Genomic DNA, 27957 nt, shown 5'->3' with positions numbered 1-27957 from the left:
CTAGTTGCTACAGTAGCAGCTAGAGGCTGGAAACCCTGGCCTCTTTTGAATTCCTGGGCCCTGGGTCAGCGGTCCCCTTTGCCCCTCCCGTTGGCAGGCTTGGTATCAGCAATAGATTCCACCAGCACATCAGTATATACTGGCATGCAGCAGATCGTCTGCGCCCCAGGGAGACACAGGGTTCCCAGACAGGCGGGCGTGACCGGATTATTAAGTTTTTATGGTGAGAAGCAGTCCCAGCAGGAGGCAGGATCCTGGGGCTCAGACTTGGCTGCTCTGTCGGACCAGCCAGCGTGGGTTTGGTTCCTTTGTTTGATTTTTCTTCTCCCACTTGGTAATTGTTTAATCAGCGCGGCAGCTGGCCAACTAGAACCTTCCTTCCATTTGCTAAATTGGAGTCTTCAAACTGCGATTTTGCCAATCCAGGGGAATCTTTAATTGGCCAGCTGTGCAGCCCTTGATGAAACAAGTGCTCCTACTGTTTGGGAAATAGCACCAGCCTCCCCAGAACTAGCTGCAGCCCCTGGGCGAGGAATCGCCAGGAAAACAAACGGCTCTGCTACTAAATACTGGGCTTGTCGAATAATAAAATAAATTAATAATAATATTAATAAACAGAAGCGATCCTGCGGAATTCCCCATCTCTCACCTGCCCTGGCTCCCCCTTTAACCAGTCCTGGTTCTGTCTCTAGTATGCCACCCTTGTGAACAGCCTCTGGGCGGACTTTGGAAAACGAAGCCTGGGGTTTCAGTTCAGAAGTGCTTGTGTCAGAGCACACCCCTCGTGAGTGCCTGTGCACGCGGCGTCGGAAGGGCTCCTTTGGTTGTGCTGGGCCCACTGGGATGGAGAGGGGGCCCTATGGAGGGGCTTCCCCAGGCGTGCACACGCCTGGGCAGGAAGCAGGGTGGGGAGGCAGATAGCAGCATTCTAGGCTGAGACCTGCCCAAAGGGCCCTGCTTTAGTGGAAACACCTGGGAGGAAACATGCAGCTGCTCCCCAGTGCTCCTGTTTGATGCCTGTTCTCTGCTCCACCGTGTGTTACGCAAGAGACTGCGCTTTGGGGCGTGGTCCCCCTTGCCACTGCACAGCGCCTGCAGCTACCAAGCGTGACTCCCACTAGTGATGCAGAGACCCAGCTCGTTACCGCCCCGTTCGTCAAGTGCACGTCTGTTTCAGCACCTCCCGCGCGGTGCAGTGAGGAGGTAAAGCCCTGGCCTCGGGACCTGCCCAGCTTTCTGCATCCCCAGACCCTGGGGCAGACAGTGCCCGTCACAGCTCTGCTCTGAACTTAGGCACAAGTTTGGTTTGGGTTCATTTTGCTTGTTCCGTCTGGTGACCAACACCTTCAACTACTAGGCCGGCTGATGCCCTGGTGTATTTTCACTGCTCCGAGACTTGCACCCCAGGCGCCCCTTTCAAGCCACAGCTGTCCACCAGTGAAAACCAGGTCTTACTACTGAAATGGTCCGTAAGAGGACCCCGGCTGCTTCTCTGCCACTCTGCACCTACGTCAGCAATTACACAGAACCAAACTATATCTTGAGAACTTGCAGCTGGCAGTTACACAGGGACAGTGAAGGGATGGAGCATGGCCAGCCAGGGCGGCATCTTTACGGATTTCAACTGCAAAACTCCAAATAGTCTCTCCTGAGCACAGACTCACAGAAATGCAGGGCTGGAAGGGACCCAAAAGAACACCTAGTCCCCCTCCACTCCATGCTGAGCCAGGGCATCTGAGATCACCCCTTTTTGAAACTATTCTTCCAAGGATGTGTGTATGGGATTTTGCAACGTCCCTTTGTAGCCTATTCCAGCACTTAGCTACCCTTCCCGTTAGCAAGCTTTTCCTAACATCTGATCCAAATCTCCCTTGTTGCAAATTAAGCCCATTACTTCTTGCCCAACCACGAGTGAACACGGAAAATACTCAACTGCCTCTTTATAATGGCTGTTCACATAGCTGAAGACTGGTAGCAGGTTCCTACCTCAGTCATCTTTTCTCTAGAATAAATTTGCCTAATTCTTCCAGCCTTTCCTCATAGACTGAGTTTTCTAACCTCTTATTGCTGTTGCTCTCTGTGAACTCTCTCTAGTTTACATCCCTCTAAAGTGTGGTGCCCTAAAGAGAACACAGGATTCACCTGAAGCCTGCCCAGAGCCAAGCAGAGCACGCTAATTACCTCCAGTATCTCAGTCAACACTGCTGTCAGTGCATCCCAGAATGCCATTTGCCTTTTTCATAGTACCACCACACTGTTCACTCCGATTTGATTTGTGACCCACCATAATCCCCAGACCCTTTCCTGCCATACTCTTACTGAGCCAGTTATTTCCCATTGTCTGCTGGGGAATATTTTTCCTTCCTACATGTACTACTTCACATTCACTTGCATTAAATTTCATTTGCTGATTTCACACCAGTTCTCCACTTTATCAAGAACACTGTGAGTTCTAATCCCATCCTCCAAAGTGCCTGCAACACCTCCCAGTTTGGTGTCATCTGCAAATTTTGCAACCGTATTCCCCGCTCCACCATCAATGCCATTAATGAAAATGTCAACCAGCACTAGAGTCAGGAGTGTCCCCTGCAGGACTCCACTTGTCTGTCCTCTCAGTTTGACAGCACATGTGATGTGGGTTTTCTCAGAGGTTTACAACCTGGCCATGGGAGCAAAAGACTCATTCTTGTCTCAGTGGCCAAACCCAGCTACATTTCAGTGCATCTGGGCACTGGAGTGCCTCTAAGGAAAGACTGCCAGAATTGTGTTTAAAATGGCAACTCAATGTCTCCTCCACCCAGGACTTGCTCTTGCTAATGGCTGAGCCACCTTGGCTGAAACACTCCTGTGATGGAGTGTGGCGGGGGGAGTGCATGTGTGAGACTCAGGCTGGATGTGTGTGAGACAAGCAGAGCAGCTCCCAGCGGCTAAGGATGACCCTGGGGCTATAACCTGGGCTGGCAGGTAACACATCTGCCCTGAACAAAGAGGAGGGAGGACCCGAGCTAGGTTTGAATCGGAGGCGGCAGTGGGAAGCTGGAGGGGAGAGGGAGCTGGAAGGCAGCCAGCTGGGCGAGGGGGAAGCTACACCCCAGAGGGGCACCCCTCAGGCTCCTCTCCCCAGGACGGGTTAAAATAACTTTCTCTAATTGCTGCACCAACTCTTTTGTGACAAACTGGGCCTCTGTCACCTAATAAACTTCCTATTCTACCTGCTTAGTGAAAGTCACTCCTGCCTGCGGCCGGGGTGCAGTGCACGGGGACCCCTGAACCCCATCACAGCTCCAAAATAATTCTGCATAGAAATCCCATGGAAACTGCAGCCCAAACAGCTGATGTTTGGCAAAGGTGTAACCAAGCAAATGAAAAAAGATCTTATGCCGGGCGTATCAGACAGACTCAGTAAGAGGTGGTGCTCGCTAGCGTCCTGATCAGCAGTAGATTGCAGCATCTGTCGTGCACCATCGCATGCCCGAGGCTTACCTCGCCCAGCTCCTCAGCTCTTCGAGAGACAGCATCTCGCCCTCCTTCAGTTTCACCACAGCACTGACCCGCTGGCCCCAGACCGGATCTGGAGGGCCTATAACAGACACATCTGGAGACAGAGAAAAAAATTCCAGAGGCAGAAACTCAGGCTTGTTTCTAGGAGACCGGGGGAGAGCTTCAAAGAGCAAATTCTGGGCAGGCTGCTGCAGCAACAGCCAGGTGGCAGGAACGGCCATGCCCGGGGAAGCAGAGGGTGGATGGGGGACTTGCTAAGAGCACTGGGGTGGAGCTGACAGAGGAGTATCAGAAACTCTTCCCTCGGCAGCCCGAAGAAGAGCTGAAGAGCTCCCCAGGCAGCGTGTCCCGCACTCATTCTGCCCTTGTTGGACAGGCACTGATTCCCTCCCCTAAGGGAGGGTCAGCAACAGTGTCAGGGAAGAGTGAACGAAGCTCTCTCATTTCGATATCTGAGGCACACTGCTGCTGAGTCTCCGCCAGGCTGAGAGCTTCCCGGCTTCAGCCACAGCACCGGGCTCTGAGCTGTGAGTGCTCCAGGCTCACACCCAACCCTTCCAAGGGAAAGGCTGTGACACGGCCTCCAGGCAGTCTCCCATCGTCTTCTTCTGGGTGACCGCTGGAACCATGACCAGGCTCCCACAGGGCACCTTCCTTCTCTCCTCATTACTGCACGGCACTGTGAAAAACCAAAGCCCCATGGCAGCCCGCACCTGGCAGGATGAAGCTCAGTGAGTATCAACATACATTGCCGCAGGGAGCTCACAGGGCCCTGTCACTGAGACACGCCCTCTCCCCTTGCACACTTGAGAGCTAAGCTTCAATGTTACTCTGTCCCAGTGCAGCACCCTTGCCCGTTGTCGTCAGAGTTGCCACCAGCGTGGTGCTCTGCTCTCTCCAATGTTGGTATCACTCGGCTGCATGCATGTGTTCCCTCTGTGCGCTGCCGCAGCTCTGCAGATAGCTGACACAGCAGACTCGAAGAGAACCCCCAATGACCACAGAGTCTAGTAAGGTGCGAAGGCATGTCGGCCAGGTTTATTGCCGTATTGGATACAGTAGTAGTTCCCTGTAGATTTCTTAGTCTCAGTCAGGGCATACTACAAATATGCACCCACGGTCAATGGACTCGGCTCAGTCAGTGGCGGGACTTTCCACTGCCCCCTCGGCGGGACCCAGACCACACCCCAGGAGTACATTCTTATACACAGGTACAAACAATTTACACATCACTCCTGACGTATTGAGGTACAACCCTGCTACGTAATCAGGTGCCGCCTCTCACCTTGTACATGATGGTTTGAACAAAACAACTCTATCCATCATATTACCCTTCTGCCCCTGTCATTGGGATGGGTCGGCCTGTTCTTCCTTATCTGTGGAATGTTCCAGGGTCGGGTGTTCTGGTACCGTGTTCCTATTTCAATATGCCAGGTAGATATGTTTATGCAACATCAACCCTCTTTTTGCCAACTTCTGTGAGCAATGCATTCCTTTAGCTCACAGCTGCACTTTGCTTTCTGTTAGCAAAGTTTTGACCATTACTTTGGTTCAAGCCTAAGGCCTCATACTAGGCCTGTACTTACTACACCCGTCTCCCATCAGCTGGAGGCCTGAGGGGCTCTGCAGTCCGGGACAGAGCTGCCTGGGGAGAGCCTGCCCAGTGCCTGCCTGCCGAGGGACCATCTCCAGGTACAGCTGTTCACCTGCAGCAATAACCCTTTAATTTGACCACACCCCTCCGAAGCCGAACACAGAGCGCGCAGGCCACAAGGGGGCTGCTCTTTACCTGCAATACTGGGGTGTGCCAGCAGGTTACGCTCCACTTCCAGGGCACTAATTTTATAGCCGCCACTGTTGATGATGTCCACGGAGGTGCGGCCCTTGATCCAGTACGTGCCCTCTTTAAACACCACTGTATCTCCTGCCAACAGAGCAAACACGGCTTAGCTCATGGCCCTGCACACGGCCCTGCCTGTTCTCCCAGCCCCGCCCCTCCCGCCTGCCTCCACCACGCCAGGCGGGGGGCCCCGCGGCTGCCACCTCCCGTGTCGTGCCACGCCCACAGAGCCATGTGTGGCCAAAGAGCCGGAGAGAGACCTGCTGGCTGGGTGGGCGTCTGCTGCTGGCCAGCAGGCACCAGGAGAGATTCTCTGCTGAGAGCGCGACGGTCCCAGGCACTGGGATGACACACACTGTTCCCCAGGCCTGGCACAGGTGCTCCTGTTTATACCAATGGAGCGTTTGTGGACGGCTTACACCCAGGCTGGCGGGCCTTGCTTCGCCCCACTCCCTGAAAGGACTGTCCTGCCCACCAGAAGGCAAAGTGAAGAACACTTGGCTCTGGAAGCAGGACAAAGGAGAGCAACCGTTCTCTCTGCTGGGGCTCGCTCCTTTCCCAGCGTGCTCGGCCACCGTCCGCACACTAGGTCAACTCCCAGCTGAGCCCTTCCTGGTTTCACTAGCAATTAATGATCACAGAATACTAGGACTGGAAGGAACCTTGAGAGGCCATCGAGTCCAGCCCCCTGCCCTCATGGCAGGACCAAGTACTGGCTAGGCCATCCCTGATAGACATTTATCTAACCTGTTCTTAAATATCTCCAGCAATGGAGATTCCACAACTCCCTTGGCAATTTAGTCCACTGTTTGACCACCCTGACAGTTAGGAACTTTTTCCTAATGTCCAACCTAAATCTCCCTTGCTGCAGTTTAAGCCCGTTGCCTCTTGTTCTATCCTCAGAGGCCAAGAAGAACAAGTTTTCTCCCTCCTCCTTATGGCACCCTTTTAGATACCTGAAAACAGCTATCATGTCCCCTCTCAATCTTCTCTTAAACAAGCCCATTTCTTTCAGCCTTTCTTCATTCGTCATGTTCTCTAGACCTTTGATCATTCTTGTTGCTCTTTTCTGGACCCTTTCCAATTTCTCAACATCTTTCTTCAAATGCAGCGCCCAGAACTGGACACAATACTCCAGCTGAGGCCTAACCAGCGCAGAGCAGAGCAGAAGAATGACTTCTTGTGTCTTGTTCACAACACACGTTAATGCATCCCGGAATCATGTCTGCTTTTTTTGCAACAGCATCACACTGTTGACTCATATTTAGCTTGTGCTCCACTATAACCCCCAGATCCCTTTCTGCCATATTCCTTCCTAGACAGTCGCTTCCCATTCTGTATGTGTGAAACTGTTCCTTCCTAAGTGGAGCACTTTGCATTTGTCTTTGTTAAACTTCATCCTGTTTACCTCAGTCCATTTCTCCAATTTGTTCACAATTTCTCCAATTTGTGCAGAAATGATGATTAAGCATGAGGTTCATTTCAGACCTTTTCCCCGGGCTTAGGTGATCCGGGGTTTCTGCACCAGGATGGCTCAGCCCATGCCCTGGACAGTGCTCCCTTTAATCTCCTCCATCCATGCGGAATAAATTCCATTCAGACTTTTCCCATCCATATGTGGAATAATTTTTACACGCACCAAATCACGTGCAAAGGTGCACCACTCTTAGAAACAAAAACTCTAGCTGTGAGCACCCTGCATATCACCTGGGTGGCATCTGAATCTGTTCTGAGTAGCCGCACAAGCACGCAGCTTGCAGGAATCACTCTTCCTGGATCTCTCCTTGCTCCCTCTCGACAGCCACCTGCGCTTCTTAGGTGTCTGGTGAGGGTAATCAGTTACCTGTCGCAGTGAGTCAGTACAGCCCAATTAATCCTCTCCCAGGGGGATCCCCACCTGCTACGAGGTGTGTTTGGTGTGTGTGGGGAGGTGCTGACTGCTACTTCTACGGAAGCGGAGGGTGCAAGAGTCTCCAGTGAAGAGCTGGATTCTAAAACTGGGACGTAACCCCACGCCTGGCCTGGTTACGGTGAAAAGAGGGAACTGGTGCTGTCGCATGCACCGGAAGAGCCTTTTACTGAACGGCGAGTGGAATTAGAACAGCCCTTTCTGGAAGCTTCAGGGAGAGCGCGTGAGTGTGGCAGGTGGGACCAAATAATTAGCCACTTGTCCTGCAGTCTGGGAAGATTGAGGGGAAGAGGTCAGGCCAGCACAGCCTGGCTAAATGCTTAACACGCTGCGCAGCACTGTGGTAGCCACTTCAGCTGATTAGTCACATTCTACTGAAAGAGCCTTTGCCCCACCTTCGGGCTGGGGTAGGGGGACGCCTCAGGACTTCTGATTTCAATTGCAGACTCTTGATGGGAGCACCAGAGAGCTCTTAGCTTTAACCTCTCTGTCAATCTCCATTCTCTCCTTAATGGCACAGTTCTATTGTGTCCACACACTGAGTCTGATCCCCCGCTGTGGTTTCACTGACTGACCTGATTGAATGGCTGGCTGCAAAACCCAAACACAGACGAGTCAGCTGATGGAACAGGAGCCTCAGAGAAAGGCCCGAGTGGTGTAAATCAGCCCTGCTGCAGGTCAGGAGTCCCCCAGAATGGCCCCGACCTGCTTCCCTAAGCTGCTTGTGATGCTTGCTCAGAAAGCGAAAGGACACGAGGAGACACAGAGCTCAGCACACCCTCCTCACCGTGGGAGCTCTGGTCTAATGGCTGCACAATGGACTGGCCAGCAGCATTTGATGCTACTCCCAAAGAGCTTCACTAGTCGAGAATTTATAACCACTAGCACCTGACCCAGGAAACTCAGCCAGCCACACAGCAAAGCTCAGCAGCAGGAAGCACTCCAAGAGACCTGCTTGGATTCTCCTGTGAGCTCAACTCTTGGCATGTGTCCACGGGCTGGGTACGCACCCACCAGTGTCATGGTGCTCACTGGCTGCTGTTTGCAAACAGTTTCTTCCAGAGGTGAGTAACTCCAGCTCTTCCTGAGGATTCTCCCTCCATTGCCCATATTGGAGCCCTGAGGGTCAACTTTCCTTCCTTCCCTGGTGATGTCAAACAGCTCAGAGGCTGCTGTTGAGTGTCACAGCCAGCTCTTCCCCTTGGAAAATGAGTGGCTAGGCCCAGGTTTGAATCTGACTCAATTCCAACCCCTGCATTCCCACCAGATGTCATAACTGCATGGGTCTCTTCCCTCTGCATAGCCAGCAACTGATATATGAGCCCCAGATTTCCTTGATCCTGGGTTTTTAGATGCCATCACCAGTGTGCCCAAGGGTTTCAAGAGATGTCTGGAATATTTTAAACATAGATAAACGGGAATGTTTTTAAGCTGGCACGCTCCGGAGTTTTGTTGGAGGCTGAACGGAATTCACGTCCCGTGTGATAAATGACCTGTGTTAACCAGTCATCGGTGCAGCCTGTCAGACTGACAGTGCCGTAGAACTGAGCAGTAATTGAAATGTGGCTTGAGGAGCGAGGAGGGTTTAGGAGAGCTGTGTGCCTGGAGACGACAGGAAGAGAGGGAGTTTTGTCTGAATTCCACAGCCAAGAGCAGCGGTGTCAGTGTTCCCAATTTGCACGTGGCGGAGCTGTTACTTTTCCACACTCTGTGCTGGTTTTGTTAAGCCAACAGCTGTCCAATAGGAACGGGTTAAGCCCGCCCTGTGAACGCAGCTGGAGAAGGGAGACTTCTCTGAGCCCAGGTCTCCATGTGGAAAGTGAGAGCACCTTGTGGCTAATGAGAGCTCTCACTCCCCGGTAGCTATACTGCCAGCACGGGGAAGTGTGGGATCAGCTGGCCTGTGCCCCCTGGGGTGAGGGGCTCTGCAGGCAGGGTGTCACCCCAGCTCCATGGGCAGAGCTCTGAGAGGTGTGTGTTGGCACTGTGGCAGGCACCCACCACTGCAGATGAGCAGCTAGCAGGCTCCTTGTGCAGTGCAGGCTCAGCCCTTCGTGAGAAAGGAACCGGATACTGTATTCTGCCAGGCACATGCAAACCATTGTGGCAACCACTGCTCCATGCTGGTGCCAAATCGCGGCCCAAGTGAGGTGTCTCTTGAAAGCTGGTGGTTTGCAGATTCTGTTTTGACTGCTCATCCTCATGCGTCACTTTTATATTTGAGGTTGTAAGTTTTGGCTCCATACTTGTACTTGAAGTTTTAGTTTCTAGGAGAGCTCAGCAGGAGGCATGGCCACCTGTTGTGAAAGGGCTCCTAGTGGAGTGAAGTGTACTTAACCAGCAAAGGGCCTTATCAAGCGCCAATCAATGCCTGATGAATTTGGCTGTGAACATGCAAACCAGAAGACAAGCAATGGCTGATTGCCTAAAATGACTTGGGCAGGTGACCTCCTCATGTGACAGGCTCCATCTTGGATATGCTTACACATGATGAGAACAATGGAATTCCCTCCACATGGGCGAGGGGTTAAAGGGAGCCCCGAAAGCTTCTCCTTTTGTCTTCACTCCAGCTCATCGCTGCAGGAGCATCTTTGCTGGGAAGTTGGGCCCGGACGGGTCGCTGACCCATCCTAACGTAGGATGGGCTCCAAAGACTTTGACGATAGCCACCTGCCCCACCTCTGCTGCAACCTGCACCAAGAACTGTGTGACTGGTGTATGGGACTTGATTGCTGGAGCAATTTCCCTCTCCCCCTATTCTTTCTTTCGGTTAATAAACCTTCAGATGTTAGAGGCTAAAGGAGGGGCCTGGCGTGCTCTCTGGGTGAGATCTGAGGGATACATTGGCCAGGGGACGCGACTGGTCCACTGGGACAGGAAGAACATTTTTGGATTTGGTGAAACTAGTTTTCATCACCTCTCACTTGTGTGAGGCAGGGATGGGTTGTGGCGCAGGAATTACTGGTCGTGTGACGTCTTGCTGGCCACCGTGGTGACGGAAGAGCGCAGGGTGACCGGTTTGGTGCCTGACAGTGCAGAACCCCCAGGCTTGGGCTGTGAGTAGCCCTGTTTTAAGCCATTGGCCCTGGTTTGGCTCTCTCAGCTGTGCCCAGAAAAATACCCGAAGGACAGAAGCTCCCCTAGAAGCACAGAAATCACTGGCAGTTCAGAACAGGGGGTTCTACACAAAGGCTCTCTGCCACTGCCTCTGCACCGGGGAAGACTGAGTTCACATCTATGGGCTGGGCTTCAGCTGAACCAGGGCAAGCGATAGCCTTCGTGCTGGGCTCAGAGTACGCAGCATGTAGCACTGGAGGCTGGAGTAGAACTGGCTCCCCGACGGCTGCTCTTTGAGGCAAGAAGCTGATGCTAACGGTTTGGCAAAAGGACTGCAAGGAAATCTGACAAAGTTTCGGTGCCTCTCTAACAGATTGGGAATTGTCCCACTGATCGCTCCTGTACAGGGAGTGGGACAGGAAATAACCACCGCAGGTTTCTTTGCCACGCTGAGAGGTAGCTCTCTGTTCTAAAGCAGCTCTGCTCTCCCCTCCGCATGCGTGAGCTCAAGGTGCATGGGACCCCAGGGAAGGCTTCTCAGTGCTCCAGCCTCTCTCCTGAACACCTCCTTGAGAAATATGTGCAGCAGTGCAACTGGGGGCCACTGGTTTCGCTCCCTCAGTCTGGCCCAGTGGGGTGAGCAGTGCACTTGCTCAGTATCCAAGATGGGATCTTTGGTTAGTGCCCTCTGAAAGCTAGTGCCTCTTCTCTGCTCCCCTCCTGAAACTTCACCCTTCTCCACTTGTGAGGTCAGGACCCGTCCTCCTGGTGTACATGGCGTGGAGTCTGGCGCCAGGAACAGCGTGCATGCCTGGGCAGACGGCCTTTGCAAGCTGGTCATGTAAGGTCTAGGACAGCTTTGATTTCTCCAGTGCCCCCAGGCGCTCCGTTCGGCATGGTAAGTGTCTATGCGTGCGCTGGCTAGCCAGCAGCCAGATCCTACCTGGGTTCCACGTTGCTGCTTTCAGAAGGTTCTCAAAAAGGTTCTGCTTCCTACTAGTTGCACCTGGAGCTGCAGCTTCCCTGGCAGCCACCGAGAGGAGGTAACGGTAACGTCACACTGAACACAACCGGGGCAGGAGAGGGCTCAGCTGGAGAAGTGAGAGGGCCCCCCACCCTTTGGCGCTCTGGCACGTCATGGCCTCTGTCCTGCCAGTATCACGGCCACCCCTCGGACGCAAGCGATCTTGGGCCTCAGGCAGCAGAGGCAGGATTGCTCCTCTGTGTGACTGGCATCGCTGCTGGTATCTCAGGGACGTGCTTTTCAACTTCTCTCTCTCTCCATTTCTCTCCTGTCCCACTTCTTCTCTCTAAACCCCAAGCAGCTGAGATTGGATGTCCCTTCCACTGCTGACAGGACAAGGCATACTGTGTGTGTCACTCCTGCACAGCTCCAGGGAATCGTGGTACCCAGAGCACAAGCACATCACCCTCTGCCCTGTGCCATCTGCTACCCACCTCTCAAGTAAACCAGCACATCCAGTACAACAGCATAGACGGCTGCCATGCCAGGAAGGGTTTCCTACTCCAGTGAGACTAGTTCAGAGGATGCTGCTGTTTGTTTAATGACTCTCTTCCTTCTCACAGGCAGACTTAGAATAAAATAACGGCTTTCCCTCAGACCCTGACTCCATACCTGGTGCCAGCAGCTCTGCAAGCTTGTTGGGGCATGCTGGGGCCTTCCTGCAGTCTCTGAATGCTGAACACTGTCCCATCTCCTGCAAGTCCATTCAACCCCGGCAGAATATGAACACACTAGCTGACTCCCCAGCGGCTGATATCTCTGAGTGGGGGATTCTTCTCTGTGTTGCTGTTGGAATGGGTTTACGATGACACATTAACATGCTTTGGGGAGCAAAATGCCAGCGCTGCCAGACTCCTCCCACTGTTCACCAGACTGCATACTCCTTCTCCTGGATCAAATCTACAGGTACAGCAACGTGCCCCACACAAACACTCTGGCATTTAATTTCAAAAAGGGGAGTTACACTAAAATGAGGAAGCTAGTTAAACAGAAACTAAAAGGTAGAGTAATTAAACTAAAATCCCTGGAAGCTGCATGGAAACTGTTTAAAGACACCATACTAGAGGCCCAACTTAAATGTATACCCCAAACAAAAAAACACAGTAAGAGACCTAACAAAGAACCACCATAGCTAAACAGCCATGTTAAAAAGGCAGTGAGAGAGAAAAGGGCAGCTTTGAAAAAGTGGAAGTCAAATCCTAGTGAGGAAAATAGAAAGGAACATAAACACTCCCAAATTAAGTGTCATAATGTAGTAAGAAAAGCCAAAAAAGATTTTGAGGAACAGCTAGCCAAAAATTCAAAAAACGATAGTAAAATGTTTTTTAAATACATTAGAAGCAGGAAGCCCGCTAAAAAAGCAGTGGGGCCCTTGGATGATAAAGATATAAAAGGCGCGATCAAGGAAGACAGTGCCATTGCGGAGCGATTAAATGATTTCTTTGCTTCAGTCTTCACGGCTGAGGATGTTACAGAGGTTCCTAAATCTGAGCCAGCCTTTTTAGGTGACAAATCTGAGGAACTCACTCAGATTGAAGTGACATTAGAGGAGGTTTTGGAATTAATTGATAAGCTGAATAGTAACAAGTCTCCAGGACCGGACGGCATTCACCCAAGGGTTCTGAAAGAACTCAAATGTGAAATTGCGGAGTTATTAACAGTGGTTTGTAACCTATCCTTTAAATCCACTTTGGTACCAAATGACTGGAAGACGGCCAATATAACACCAATATTTAAAAAAGGCTCTAGAGGAGATCCTGGCAATTATAGACCAATAAGTTTAACATCAGTACCAGGCAAATTAGTAGAAACACTAGTAAAGAGTAAAATTGCAAGGCACGTAGAAGAGCACAAATTGTTGGGCAAAAGTCAGCATGGTTTCTGCAGAGGGAAGTCGTGTCTAACTAATCTATTAGAATTCTTTGAAGGGGTTAATAAACATGCGGACAAGGGGCACCCAGTGGACATAATATACCTAGATTTCCAGAAAGCCTTTGACACGGTCCCACACCAAAGGCTTTTATGTAAATTAGGTGGTCATGGGATAGGAGGAAAGATCCTTTCATGGATCGGGAATTGGTTAAAAGACAGAAAACAAAGGGTGGGAATAAATGGTAAATTTTCACAATGGAGGAGGGTAACTAGTGGTGTTCCCCAGGGGTCAGTCCTGGGACCGATCCTGTTCAACTTGTTCATCAATGATCTAGAAAATGAGGTAAGCAGTGAGGTGGCAAAGTTTGCAGATGACACCAAGTTGTTCAGGACAGTCAAAAGCAAAAGGGATTGTGAAGAACTACAAAAAGATCTCAGCAAACTGAGTGATTGGGCAGCAAAATGGCAAATGAAATTTAATGTGGGTAAGTGTAAGGTAATGCATGTTGGAAAAAATAACCCAAATTACACGTACTACATGATGGGGTCAAATTTAGCTACGACAGATCAGGAAAGGGATCTTGGAGTTATAGTGGATAGTTCTCTGAAGACATCCACGCAGTGTGCAGCGGCAGTTAGTAAGGCAAATAGGATGTTAGGAATTATTAAAAAAGGGATTGATAATAAGACAAAAGATATCATACTTCCCCTATATAAAACTATGGTACGCCCACATCTTGAGTACTGCGTGCAGATGCGGTCTCCTCACCTCAAAAAAGATATATTGGCATTAGAAAAGGTTCAGAAAAGGGCGACTAAGATGATTAGGGGCTTGGAAAGGGTCCCATATGGGGAGAGGCTAGAGAGACTGGGACTTTTCAGTTTGGAAAAAAGGCGATTGAGGGGCGATATGATAGAGGTATATAAAATCATGAATGGTGTGGAGAAAGTGAATATAGAAAAATTATTTACCTTTTCCCATAATACAAGAACTAGGGGACACCAAATGAAATTGATGGGTAGTAGGTTCAAAACTAATAAAAGGAAATTTTTCTTCACACAGCGCACAGTCAACCTGTGGAACTCCTTGCCCGAGGAGGCTGTGAAGGCCAGGACTCTATTAGGGTTTAAAAAAGAGCTTGATTAATTTTTGCAGGTTAGGTCCATAAATGGCTATTAGCCAGGGATAAAGTATGGTGCCCTAGCCTTCCTAACAAGGACAGGACATGGATGGCAGGAGATAAATCACTTGATCATTGTCTTCTGTTCTCCTTCTCTGGGGCACCTGGCATTGGCCACCGTCGGCAGATGGGATGCTGGGCTCGATGGACCTTTGGTCTGACCCAGTATGGCCATTCTTATGTTCTTATGTTCTGTGCTCACCAAACAACTGAAATGTTTGGCTGATGAAACAAAACACACGGACAGTTTGTGTTTCCTGGAGGGGAGTTTCTGGGAAAGCAGGAATACATAGAAAAACTTGTCCTGCTAATCCTCGGGGGGAGGGTGTTCTGCTGTTGCCAGACCCCTCTGTCAGGTCAGTTTTATCTTCCATTAGAGAGTGTTAGCAATAGTACTGACCAATATACTCTAGGCCGGGGTCGGCAACCAAAACAGCAAGAGCAGCCATTTTTTTCAAATTCAGTAAAGAAAAAAAAACCCAACAATTCAAGAGCCACAATGTGGGAGAATACGAGATGCTCCTTTACAAATAACATCACACCAACCTTTTTTGTAGGCCCTATTTTAAGAACACCGCACACGCAATGATTTGTAATGCAATACACGATTACTGCAGGATGTTCACACACTTCTTACGTCTTCTATTTCCTCGCACTTTACGTGTGTGTTTGTACCACTACATTCCTGACTTTCATTCCCAACCCCCCTTTATGCCGCCAATTTTACTTCGCATTTAATTTCAGTTCTCTTAAAATGCATGTCGCCCTTCACAGCAGGAATGCTCCCAGCTTCCTTTTCCTTTGCAAAATCAAGGCTTTATTAGCAACATGATCAAAACAAAGATACAGGGTTATATCCCACAAGGCACTGCACCTATTACTGGGGGAGCTAACGACATTTCGAGATTGCATGTCATTTGCTATTTAGAGATCAGTTGTTCATTGTTGGGGTTTCAGACGTTCAGTCAGGAGGAGGTTTTTTTACTTTGCAATTACAGTGTCAGGAGCCACAAAGTCCTTAAAGAGCCGCATGTGGCTCTGGAGCTGCAGGATGTAGACCCCTGTGCTAGGCTAATATAGATCACATTATCAATATGTATTATTCATATCACACATATTAATACACGATGTGATGGAGTGGGGGGAGTGCATGTGAGAGTCAGGCTGGATGTCTGAGGCAAGCAGCAGCTCCCAGTGGCTAAGGATGACCCTGGGGCTACAACTGGCAGGTAACACCTCTGCCCTGAACAAAGAGGAGGGAGGAGCCGAGCTGGGTTTTGAATCGGGGGCGGCAGTTAGGAAGCTGGGGAAAGAGGAGCTGGAAGGCAGCCAGCCTGAGAAGGGGGAAGCTACACCCCAGAAGGGCACCCCTCGGGGTCTTCTCCCCAGGACGGGTTGGAAGGACTGTCTCTGGCTGCTGTACTGACGCTTCTGTGAGAAACTGGGCATCTGTTGCCTAATAAACCTTCTGTTGTACCTGCTGAGTGAGAGTCAATCCTGCCAGCAGACGGAGTGCAGTGCAGGGGGACCCCTGAACCCCATCACAACACATTAAGCAGGTAATTTTACTCTACCATTTGTGAGTCTCCATATATGTGTTTCTAGCAGTTACACAGCCTGAACTGGCCTCTCTCCTTCTGCATTCCCATTCACTTATGCTACGTATTCAAAGCACTTTGCAAAACTGAAGTCAGCTTTGGCATTAGGCAATAAGAAACTTGTCAAAAGGAAAAATGCATGAACGTTCTGCTCTGGAATGAGCTCAGCTGGTAACTTCACAAACCAGTCCCTGGAACTCTAGCATCCCAAACAAACGTCAGGAAGGAACAGATCAAGAAGTTAAGGAAGTGGTAAAAACAGACGGGTTGGATTTTAGTGACGTGGAAAGAGTTTTGTCACTTCTAGCTATAAATACCGCTAGCTGAAGTGCATAACTTCAGTGTAAGGTGAACTTAACAACACTGCAAGGGACGTCTTCCCAGAAACTGGTATGCCGTACGGAGGCTTGGTCTACACTTCTAAGATTAAAGTGCTGCTGCTGCTGCACTGCCTTAATATGGAAATGTGGTCGTGGTGAGGGCTCGGGGAGAGAGCTCTCTCTGTGCTCTAGGTCGGGGTAAGCAAACTTGTTACATCCCTGCAATTAGCAGGGACCCCAATCTGTCTAATGTAATCCAACCTGATGGAAATTTCAGTTATGCTTATATAAATAACCCCTTTCAGCATGTCTAAGAAAATAAGTCTGTAGACGGTAAAACCCCTATTAATCGTTGTATATATGTGAACACAGGCATAAAAACAGTCACACCTTTCAGCGTTTTTGATGAGATGGATGAGCCTGAGACCCAGCAGCCGGTCATGCTGCACCCCCCTTATAACATTTCCCGTTGCCCTGAGGGAGCCATCCCTCACTTTTCTCACCCCTGCTCTAGGTAAACCACCTCCACCAGGGGAGTAGCTAACAGTGCTGGGAGCCCGTTAACACTGGCACTTTACAGTGCTGTAACTTGCTGTGCTCAGGGGATGTTTTTTCACACCTCAAAGTGAGAAAGCTGCAGTGCAGTACACCTTGCCTGTGTAGGTAAGTCCTGAGCCTCTCTTTTTAGAATACACTATTATTGACTTTTGGCAACAAACCGCATAGTAGTTGCATGGTCTCTGAATATATTTCATAGGTCAAGCAATGGATTACGCAATCCATCAACAATCCTGACAGCTCCATTCCCCATGCGTTGGGGGTGGGGTAGAGGGGGTGTTACACCAGGGATGGATTCAATCCACAGTTAAAGAGAGGAATTAAATTAGAGGTGGAGAAAGTTTCGGTCGGTGGCAAAGTCCATCAGCCCTGCAGAATGGTGCTGAGCGGAATCTGCCAACAAAGCAAGCCCCACATCAGACAGCATTGTGATCGAGACTATCTCAACCGGGAACTGGAGCTAGCATGCTAATCTCATTTCGCTCTTGACCTCAGGCAGATTTGAACCCAGGTGTCTGGAAATAAAAGGTCCACATGGGTGGAGGCGGGAGCCCTCCAAAACATATGTTGCAATTTTTGATGTAAAGACCATGTCAGAGAAAGTCCCTACCGGGGATGAGAACTGGTGGTGCTGAGAGCGCAGAGCTGACACCAGTGAGCACTGAGTCACCGCACCAACTTGTCAATTACAACTTGGACTTTTCTGGCTTTTGTCGGTTTCTTTCGCAGCCTTAATGTTATTTACAAATATTCTCTTTTGCACTGATTCTCCCTGGAAGAGAAACGCCTGCCTTCCTCCAACACACGCTGTCAAGTGCATTCCCATCAGCCCTGAGCAGGAACATTCCTGGCCAGCTCCAGACGCGTCTCCATCAGGTTTACAAATCAAAGACATGCTCGCTATCTGCCAGCACTGTAAACCCAGCTGGGCATACAATCACCAGGCCGTGAGCTTTCTGCTTCTCACAGCAGCAACATGAGAGAGCCTGGAATCAGAATTTTCCTGGGTCTTGTACACCGAGGCCTTAGGGAGACCAGAACCCAGCCCTGCAGGATTGGAAAGCTAGCTCAAATTGTAGGGGTAACACAGCAGTGACCTGCTGCCAGGAAAATAGGACATTAGGACTCAGCTGACCTGATCAAGCCCAGCCTTACTCTGGTCTCTCCTTTTGCATAAGCAGTGTTCAGCCATTAGCTAAAATCAAACATCCAAACATTCAGCCTTGGCAAGCACTTGAGGACATTTTTACATCAAATTAGGCACAGAGGGTGCTTGGACAGAGCAGAACTGCTCACAAAGGCCTGACTGCTCCCCACAACTACTCACCTTGCAAAGGGGAAGGCCAGGCAACAGGCATTGCTAAATGAAGAAGAGACCCCTATGTAAAGCTGCGTTTTCCTAGCACACTCTTGTAACTACACAGCTCTTCCTGTAGGAATAAGAGGACACTCTACTCACTAATAAGATGCAGGGACAGGAAACATCTTCATTGTTTCATGGACCAGCAGCACGGGGTCAGAGGCACAAACAAGGCCTCCTTTAATTTCTACAGAGGTGACCTCTAAATGGGATTAGAGCATCCAATACTTCACCCAGAGAAAAGGGCGACCCACCATTCCTTTGCGCAATCACACACAGCTCCCACGACAGTATGAGTACGCACTGAAATGTTGGTTTGAAAGGAAATATATTTTGAAGCTAAGCAAAAAGAAAAAAGGGAACGACTGACCTTTGGTCACCCCACTGTGTGCCCAAGTCCCGTGGGTTCTTTAGGTGGTTCTTAGTGTTGGTCTGCTCTGCAGTGTGCAGAGGGCCTCAGCGACGAAGCAGGACTTGAGTGGTACATGGGCCTTGCGCTGGGCTGAATTTCACTCTCTGAGGGGTGCTAGGCTCTGGGCTGATTCCTCCTTAGCTCCCTCCTTTACCTCAGCCAGTTACTTGTTTCTGGTGGAAGAAGGTTGCAGATGAGCTCCAGACAACTTAGGAGGGAAAATGGAATAGGGGAGAAGTGGAGGGGAGGAAGGGGCACTGTCTGGGCAAAGTGGGGTGATCAGTGTGAGCCAGCCTGCATACCCCATCCAACTACACAACTCCACCTGTGACAGAGGCTAGGCACTTGGCTTTATGGAAACACTTCAACTCGCCTGAAGCTACGGACAGCAGGTGCTCTAAACCCGTTCTGGGTTTTGCCTTGTTTCCACCTAGATCACCTCTGTGATTCAAAGAACTTCTCTCTAAGCATCCCCCAAGCAATGCCCGGTTACCTCACCCTGGACACACTGCCACAGAAGAGGGAAAGCCATTTAATGGCTTTAAACAAAACCAGATTAGACCCAAGACTTTCCCAACCCTCCAACTAAGGCTCACAATCCAGAAACGTAAGCTCCAGTTTGAAGCCTTCAGCCCTAACCACTCTGGCACCCAGTTGTAAAGTGGCTTTTAACCCAGCTCTGTAATTCTGCCAGTACAACTTTACTCTTGCATGTAACTTTGCCCACATTTTGGGGGGGCAGGGGGAATGATAAGAACTAGACATTTAACTCTGAACTGCTGGCCCAGTCTGGCATTGCAGAGAAAATGAAATTTCCACATTTGCTTAAATAAATTAGAGGCAGACTTTCAAAACTGATGGCTGTTTTGACAGGTGTCACCTCCCTGTGTGACTCAACTGTCCCCACCTTAGGGCTTTGGTTTGCTGTACATGTGAAACATTTCGTATCAGCTACGATTTGCTGGGCTCAGAACAGGGGAAGAACTGCTGTCTGATCACAGTGAAAGATTAATGTTTACTGTTTCAAAGCTGTCTCATGAACCACATAAACAGAGCCACATGCATCTCCTGTGTTGGTTCTGATACTGGCTACAGCTCCTTTGATACACAGACTTTCCAATGGAATTTAGAAGATCTCAATCATCCTCGGGTTACCAGAGCTGCAGCGTACTGCACAAGTGATGGCTTGAATGGTAACGCCAGTGCAAATACACGACTCCAGCCAAAATGACAAGCAATTCTTTCTGATCCAAGCCGGGGAAGCTCGGTGCAGACAGGACGCTCCCCAGACACACCCTGCGGATGAAGCCGCAGGCTGCTGGCAGGAAATCTCTGTACCTCTGCTGAAGTGATGTTGAAACTAGTATCCTGATGCGTCTGTCACCTGCTCTTTGGAAGCCTGGAAGCTTTTCTTTACAAGTTCTGATAGGAATTCCCTGCTGCTGGCTGTTTGCCTGGCAGAGCCCTCTCTCAGCTCAAGAAGGCAAAGAGAGAATGAGACACCCTCCCTCCCGGATTCCTTTGCACAGACGGGACCTGGAGAACTGCAGGGCTCTCTGAATTAGCATGTTGGTGGGACAACAGGCGTGCCAGCTGCAAGACCCCCCCGCCCCAGGGAACCCTTCTTTGAGGCAGTCAGACATAATGACACTTTGTCCTTCGCCACTGCCTTTCATCTGAGGATCTCAAAGGGCTTTGCAAATGAGAACTAATTAGGCAGAAAAAGGAACAGCAGGTGGGACAACCCTGGCATGCGGTGAGAGTGGAACATGGTTTGTCTCTTTTCTGTGGCACAGGGTGATGGGCAGTGCAGGGTGCCTAGGAGGCTTTGAACAGAAGCAGCCTTACCCCATTGCTGTTTCTCGTGTGTACCGTTCCTTTGCTGCTTTCATTTTACTTTGTGCTACTGGGACATATGGGGGGCAGGCAGGGGTCACCCCACGGCAGCCCCACTTTTCTGGTTAACATAGTGACTGATTTAAAAAGGCAGGAGGTGCTAGCAGATGGCTAGGAACCAGGAATCCTGGGGTACTAATCCCAGTGCTGCTGCCAAGGTGGGGTGGGATGTGTTTAAGCAAGAGCCTGAAGGGCTTCTTCAGGCTACTTGGGGAGTGGGGGGAAAAGTAGAACTGCTCCCTGCGCTCACGGCAAGTGGTGCATGCTTCTGCAGGATCTTACAAGTGGGGGTGGAGCAGGGGTGGGGTAGGGGCATCTCCTGGAATCCCTATACCAGCTGCCTGCGGCGCAAGAGGAACAAAGGGCACCAGAGCATCCGGGACTCAAAGCCAGATTTTCACAAACGTCGTGCAACTGTATGTGCCTATGTTGTGTCTGCAAGCAGATAAACCGGGCAGAACAAAGGCCAGTTCGACACGTCCTTGGTTCTCTGTGTCCTCCAGTTACCTGGTCTGTGCAAAGCAATAGTGGGCAGTGAAAACTAGCCTCAGTTTCCCCATCTTATTATAGGCGCTAGAATAGCTGGGGACAGAAGAACTGGCAGACTGGACCAGATCCCAGGTCCACCAAGTCCACTGTTCCATCTGGCAGCAGCCAGTGCCAGATGTTTTAGCCAAAGACAATCAATCTACATTAGGTAGCTATAGGCTAATCCGTCCCTCACATGACATCTCATCCTTATCTCTTAGATTGTCTTAAATGCTGAAAGCAGGTGGTTTAGTAGCTCCCCCAAAACCTTTTGCTGTCATTTATTATAACTAGAGATTCCAGTTATCCATAGAAATGTCTAATCCCTTCTTGAAGCTCATCAGGCTTGTCTACACTACCTCCCTACTTCAAAGGGAGCATGGTAAGTAGGGTGTCAGGAGATTATTAATGAAGTGCTGCAGTGCATATGCATTAAGCTAATTCTCCCCCGTGGCAACTTCAAAGTGTTAAGCTTCCTAGTGCTGGCTCGTGTGTAGCCGCGGCTAACCCGCTGGTACTTTGAAGTGCCTGGCATGACCGACCAACGACAAGGAAAAGCATAAAACCTCAGAGACGGGCACCCTGTTTCTACCACAACCCAGGAGAGCACAACATCCCTGCAAATCAGCTTGCTATAAAAATACAAGAAGCAGAGGCTGAAAGGAAGGGATTTTCCTCTGTTTGGGCTACAGCACTCCCATTGTGTGGGGTGCCAGTGGAGACGATCTTTGTAGGTAACTCAGAAACGCCAGGAGTGTAGCGCTCCAGGCCTTGGCACAGCGGCGATGCTATTCTAGATGCCTAGCTGACAGAGGCCATGGGAACAGAAGCAGAAAGCCTTGTCCTTTTCCTGGGTTTGAATCACGGCTGCAGCCCTCCATTGGGCATGCAGCCCAACGTCTAAAATTCAAAACCAGCAGCCTGCTACACCTCCAGGGATGCTGCTCTCCAAGGGAGGTGTGGAAGAGCGAGTGAAGGCAGCACAAATATTGAGGAGAGAGTTAACAACAATGGCATTCAGGTCTGCCACGCTCACAGAAGTGAAACGTGCATTTCCTGCTAGGAGGGGTGCGCACGTGTGTGTGTCTGAGCCGGACATAAACTGCCCCCTCCCCGCCACACAATGAAAATGGCATAAATAGTTCTCTCATCTGCTCCCATACATCACACACTTCATTCCAGTTTATTAGCTGGAATAAATCATAAATATTTCATTATACGTCAACGGTGCTCGACTCCGGGAAGGCACAATCCATCACCTCGACACTCCTCATGACCTGCTGCCATGCAATAAGCTTTCTAGTCTATTAAACAAGATTGATACAGTGTGCTAGGACGGACTGGGAGAATTTATTTATGGTGCACCGAGAAAGGGAGAGCACTCAGTGTACAGACAAGACTGAGTTTCCCAGGTCTGCTCCCCAGCACCTTGCCTGCAAAGTCCTTAAGCAGGAAGCGTGTATCTGACACCATTTCTCTTGAGCCCAGTGTGAACTGTCCTTAGAGATGGAGGCTTGGTGGCACAGCTGTTCAGTGCACTGGCTTTTTCCCATGGAGACCTATAACAGTTGAGCAGCTGCCTTGCCATCAGTGACATGAGTTTTCCAGTCTCAGTCCAGGCTGCAGCGATTGCTTATCCTTGTTAGTTATCAGCAATGGACAACAGTCCTGTTTAGCACGATTTGCAGTGTCAGCGCAAGAGAAGGCCAGGGCGGGCATAACGAGAGTTATGCAGGAGAGAGGAGCTGCAATGGCCGAAGCAGGGGAAAAGATGGGAGAGCAGCGGGCGCTGCACACTGGGACTTTATAAAGTGCATGGGGGAGGGGGGCAAAGTAGTTGCGGGGAAAGAAAGTCCAAGCCTAAAATAACAGGGGTGCCACGAATCAGGTTTGGCAGAGCTGCGTGGCAGAAATTACACTGCCGGGGCCCTAGTCAGGGCTATTAATTCTGGACTTCATCCAAAAACTCCCCCAGGATCCCAGAAGACAGCCCAGGGTAGAGTTGCTATTGGACAGCAGCTCTCTACCCAGCTTTGGCCACTTTTCTCAGGCTATGTTCAGGCTGCTGGTCTCAACTCCATCCTGTAAATACTATGTCCCTGCCCCGGAACTGGCCATGGCACTCTTGCACTGGCCATTTCTCTTGTCCCCCGACCTTGTTCTGGCTCATCTCAAGGCCAGGTTCTTCTTTGTTGCTCACCCCCTAGAGAGGCTTCTGGCCATTGTTACAGAAAATGTAAATATTGCACCTACATTAAAACCAAGGGCAAGTGGAGCTGATTGTTCTGAAGCCCGGGGGCAGATTCTGCTGCCAGCAAATCCCCCACGTGTCTGACCAAAAAGGAATCAGAGACCTACCGGCCGCCCCTTGTTCTGCATTCCACTTCCACCACAGTGCGGGTAAATGGACAATCACTTACTTCCAGGGGGAAACTAGCACATCAGCTGAACTGTCTCCTCTCTGCCCAGCCACCCTGTGCTTCTCCTGTAAGTGCAGCTGCCTTCTTTCCAGGCCCTCCAGTGTGCCTTGTAAATCAACAGCTCATTTTAAGCCATTGTCTGTACTGAGCTGATGCCCCACCTCATGGCATGTTCCCCCTGCTACCTCTCCCTTTGCCAAAATGTGGGGCAGAGCTCTACCCACCGGTGTGTCTCACCTTGCAACACCAGACTGTAACCCCATTCCCAGCCTAGCTGGATTCCACTCACTCACCCTCTTATCCTCCGACCCCTCCACTTCCTGTTTGGACTGTGCTCCGAAAGAGGGTGGGACATGTCCCACTTTGGCTCAGCTGAACAGCGTTCAATTCTGCGTCCGAGCCTAGCTGCAATTCACACTTTTCCAGAGCCATCTTTCCGCAAGAATAACCATCTAGCAAATTGTTGTATTGACTCCAGGAGCTAGGAAGCTGCTGTCACAGATCTTCTAACTGAGGGTTTATGGAAAACAGTGACAATCTATCTTGAGGTATGCATGGCCCCCACCACCTCCCAACTTGATCCCGTTGATCTGGGAAGTAGGGAAGCAGTATTTCCAATTACAGAGGAGAAGCAGACGCACGGTGTGACCTGGCCAAGGTCCCACAGGGGGTTGTGACACAACCATGACCTGAATACAACCTTCCGGAATACCAGTCCGGTGCCTGAAGCCCCAGGCCAGCCTTCCTCCCTCCAAAAGACACTGCTGTTTACCAGAGCAGAGCCCAAGGAAATCCCAATGCTAAACCTCCTGGGGTAATTAAGAGGTGATTCATTCAGAGAGGAAATCTACTTTTCAGTGTTCAGCTACTTCTCTTACTAAGAGAACTTGGACTCTGATCTCTCCCAAGTGACGTGAGGAGTCTGGCTGGCAGCTCAGAGGCTGAACACTGGTCATACAGGATGATTGATCCCATCAGCTACACCAAGCCAGCAGGAAATCCAGGAATAGTACACAAGGCACGTTGGCTCCCACTTGCCTGCTTTTGACCTGTGAACCCCACACCATCAGCTGCTTTGTCTGCTTACAGTTTTCTTTAGCCCCATGTGCTAGGACCCCAGATGATATTTTAGTTATGTCTACATGGTACCTAAATGGGGACTGAATATTTAACAATGGACTCTTCCAATCAGCAGAGGAAGGGCTCACATGGCCTGAGGGCTGGAAGCTAAAGCCAGACAAATTTGGCCTGTAAAAACAGGGGGAGGTTTTAACAGGGAGAGTAGCTACCCATGGGAACAATTTCCCAAGGGTCATGGGGGACTCTTCATCGCTGGCTCTGTTTAAATCAGGATTGGCTGGTTCACTCAGAGCTCTGCTCTAGGAATGACGGGGGCGGTTCTCTAGCCTGAGTGATACAAGCGGTCCAACTTGGTCAACGCAATGGAATCTAGGAATCTTCTCAAGCACTTTCCTGCGGAGCCAGGGGCTATGGCTAGGATAAGGCTGCCAGGGAAGACGTCACATGCCAGGGGTATCTCCGGAGCACAACAGGAGAGTTACAGCTCCCAATAACTTTACTAGCCCAGTGCTATAGCTAGGACAACCATGGAAAACCTGTTCATGGATAACCTGCACCCATAAATGGTCAGCCCTGGCTACCTGCCTGGACTGCGCAGCATGTCCCTGCTAGCCTGGGAGAGTCCCTTCTGTCCGTTAATGGAGAGGAGGAGACTGTTCCCCTGTAGAGAACAACAAGAAGTCCTGTGGCACCTTATAGACTAACACACATTTTGGAGCATGAACTTTCATGGGATGAAGAAGTGGGTCTTTGCTCATGAAAGTTCATGCTCCAAAATATCTGTTAGTTAGTCTATAAGGTGCCACAGGACTTCTTGTTCTCAAAGATACAGACTAACAGAGCTACATCTCTGAGACTTGTTCCCCCATAGGTGTATTACACCAATGCGGCCTGCTCTGTCTGACGCAACTGGACAGAACCTCAAAACGCAGGATTCCCAGGGACACCAGGGAGCCCTGAGCAAGCAGTGCAGTCATAGGGAGATATGCTAGAGAGAGACCTTGCCGTTACAGAGAATGCCCAACGCCATATTCAGAGTTCCTGAAATTTACACACAGCCAAGGAAAACAACCCCCCCAGCTGGGAGAGGAGCCCTGGGTGTGCGCTGTACATGCAAGGCCATTTGTATTCCAGGCTTTGCTTGTCTGTTTCTACCTCGCACCTTCCGCCCATGACCCTCCGTTACTGCTCATCCCGTTTGCTCAGCTCACACAGCTGCTACTAGCACATCCAAACTTTTCTACCACACAAGGCTGGGCTCACACCCGCACATGTCCTGCTTTGTCACTAGCCAGCAGCAACACCCAGCACCTCCAATTCCATGGATGCCTAGGAGTGTCCTCCTCCTGTCCTCTCAGCTCAGTCACCACTGGTGGGGCTGTAAAGCCAGAAGCCTCGTTCTGAGCCCTGCTCTTTGGACAGCTCCCCCCCAGAAGCAGACGGGGACTGTGTGGTCTGTGAGGTGACCAGATGCACTGCGGTACCACAGACCTGCTACACAAATACCCTCACAAAAGCCAGATGCTGCCTCCAAGGATCCTCTCTGGGGCTAGCTAAGCCCATGTGTCTCCTGCCAGGAGGGGAGCACAAACCCTGAATGCCAGGGACCCCAGTAATCATTTGGCTTTTGCATTAGAAGCTCATCTGTTCAAAGGCTCCGCTGGCCCTCCCGTCTACTGAGGTTTGTGCCTGACTGGTTTCCACCACAATCATTAATAAAGCATCAAAGGCTGCCGAGAGAGGAGAGCTGGAAACTTCTTTAAAAAACACATGCATATTAATAACGTACAAATTATTCATAAGGAATCCGCTCCCCACCCCCCGCCGCCATCCCAGGCTTCGTCTCCCTGGGACACCAACTGGGCTATGTGGCAGAGCCTCTGTGCCATGCCTCGTGCCTTCCCAGAGCTGCTGCCTGCAAGCAGACTGTCACAGGGCGAATGCTCAGCCATCCCGCCTCTTGAATACAGAAGCCCAAGGGGGCGACATGAAAATTACAATATGGATGTTGCATATATCTTGGGACCTTGAAGGCGAACCAACAGCGCCTGAGTGGTCCCACCGGCAGCAGCTGTCCTTAAACGCCATCCATTTGACTGCCACGGGGACCCCACGCCCCCGCGGAATAGAAGGGAGGTGTGAGAGTTGTGATGACAGCTACAGCTGAGAGAGAGAGATCTGTGGTTAGAAAATGGGGACATCAGGAACTGGCTGCTTTCCTTGCAGGTCCCATCAATAACTGAACTGCATGAGAGATACCGAAGAGCCTCCTGTGATCCTTAGGGCTGGAGGCAGAGGTAAGGAGAGGCTGGAAGGGTGAAATTCACCCTCAAGCAGAGTCTCCTTTACACACTACACAACGGGGAGCACTTCAGCCTTGGTTAAGGTAAATTAAGCCAGATCTCTGAGGCCCAGGGGGCTGGATTACATGAGCAGGTTTTCGTTTTTGCTATGACTCGCTTTGGGTTTGACCCAGCTCTCAGTCAAGTTAATGAGAGAGTTGACTCAATGAGGAGCAGAATCTGACCCCTAGCAGTTGAAGTCCTGCGGCAGGGGCAGCTGTCCCAAGGAGCCAGTGCCTTAAGGATGATGCTAAAAAATCCCAAACCATCTATGGAAACAACAGCCAGCCGTCAGGCGTTGCAGGCCAGAGTCAGCTGAAGCAGAGCACAAGCTTCACACCGCCACAGATTTGTACCCGCGTAGGCTCCAGAGGCAATTTAATGGCTCAGAAGAAAGGAAATAAATCTATTAGAAGGGAATAGCTGTTTGTTTACATATCTTGCCATGAACATTACCATGAGCAGCAGCAGCAGCAGGTGTATGTGCAAGCACCATTTATTTACATAATAAAATTGCCAAGTAGATTTGTAGCTTCGGGGCACCCTTTCCGCTCAGTACGCGTGCCAAACTCCCATTAACACTAATGGCAGCTGCTGTGCATTCCCCAAGCACAGAACAGACCCTCCGAGTGCCCTAATGGCTAATTTGAATAGATGTAGGGATGCAAATGTTTCCCCGGGTTTGTCTCCACCTGCCCCGTCAGGTGGGCTGTAATTGCCATGCGGTCTGAATCCGGACATCCCGCTTTCCTCTCCCTCCTATTTGCGAAAGCTGTCAGGTCTGGCTAGGAGCTGCCAGGTTTTGGCAAGGAAGGGGTTACGCAACCCCACTCAGCTCTCAAATAGTCTCCCACAGACCCCAGGAGCACCCGGCAGTAAAACAATTCCTCCAGCTGGGAGAGGAGTTGTGGACGTGCTCTGAACTCGGAAGGCTGTTTGTATTCCAGGCACAGCAGCTCAGAGCCTGCTGTCAGAGTCAAGCTGCGAGAAAGGGCAAAACCCCACTGAGATGAAAGAATGCAAGGCTCTGGAACTGCCTCCCCCGGCGTCTACACCTGG

General features: G+C 50.5%; 1 protein-coding gene across 7 annotated transcripts in view; it reads right to left on the bottom strand.

Annotated features, from left to right (window-relative positions):
- ACSF3 (acyl-CoA synthetase family member 3) overlaps nucleotides 1–27957 on the bottom strand; it is a 127004-nt gene that overhangs the window by 19114 nt on the left and 79933 nt on the right. For 4 of the 7 annotated variants that reach the window (XM_075008755.1, XM_075008752.1, XM_075008754.1 and 1 more), the window contains exons 8-9: nucleotides 5291–5425; nucleotides 3484–3595 (exon numbers count right to left, since the gene is read on the bottom strand). The exons of 1 other annotated variant lie outside the window; for it this stretch is intronic. In XM_075008755.1, the coding sequence (XP_074864856.1) occupies nucleotides 3484–3595; nucleotides 5291–5425 (247 nt within the window). Of the gene's footprint in view, nucleotides 1–3483; nucleotides 3596–5290; nucleotides 5426–12100; nucleotides 12118–18590; nucleotides 18806–27957 lie in introns of those variants that run through there. 2 more of the 7 variants (XR_012647474.1, XR_012647475.1) reach the window with 2 other exon arrangements.

Source organism: Carettochelys insculpta, chromosome 14, assembly GCF_033958435.1.
Source record: "Carettochelys insculpta isolate YL-2023 chromosome 14, ASM3395843v1, whole genome shotgun sequence".
Lineage (NCBI taxonomy): Eukaryota > Metazoa > Chordata > Testudines > Carettochelyidae > Carettochelys > Carettochelys insculpta.
The sequence above is the reverse complement of the archived record's forward strand: the minus strand, read 5'-3'. Positions and strand labels throughout refer to the sequence as shown.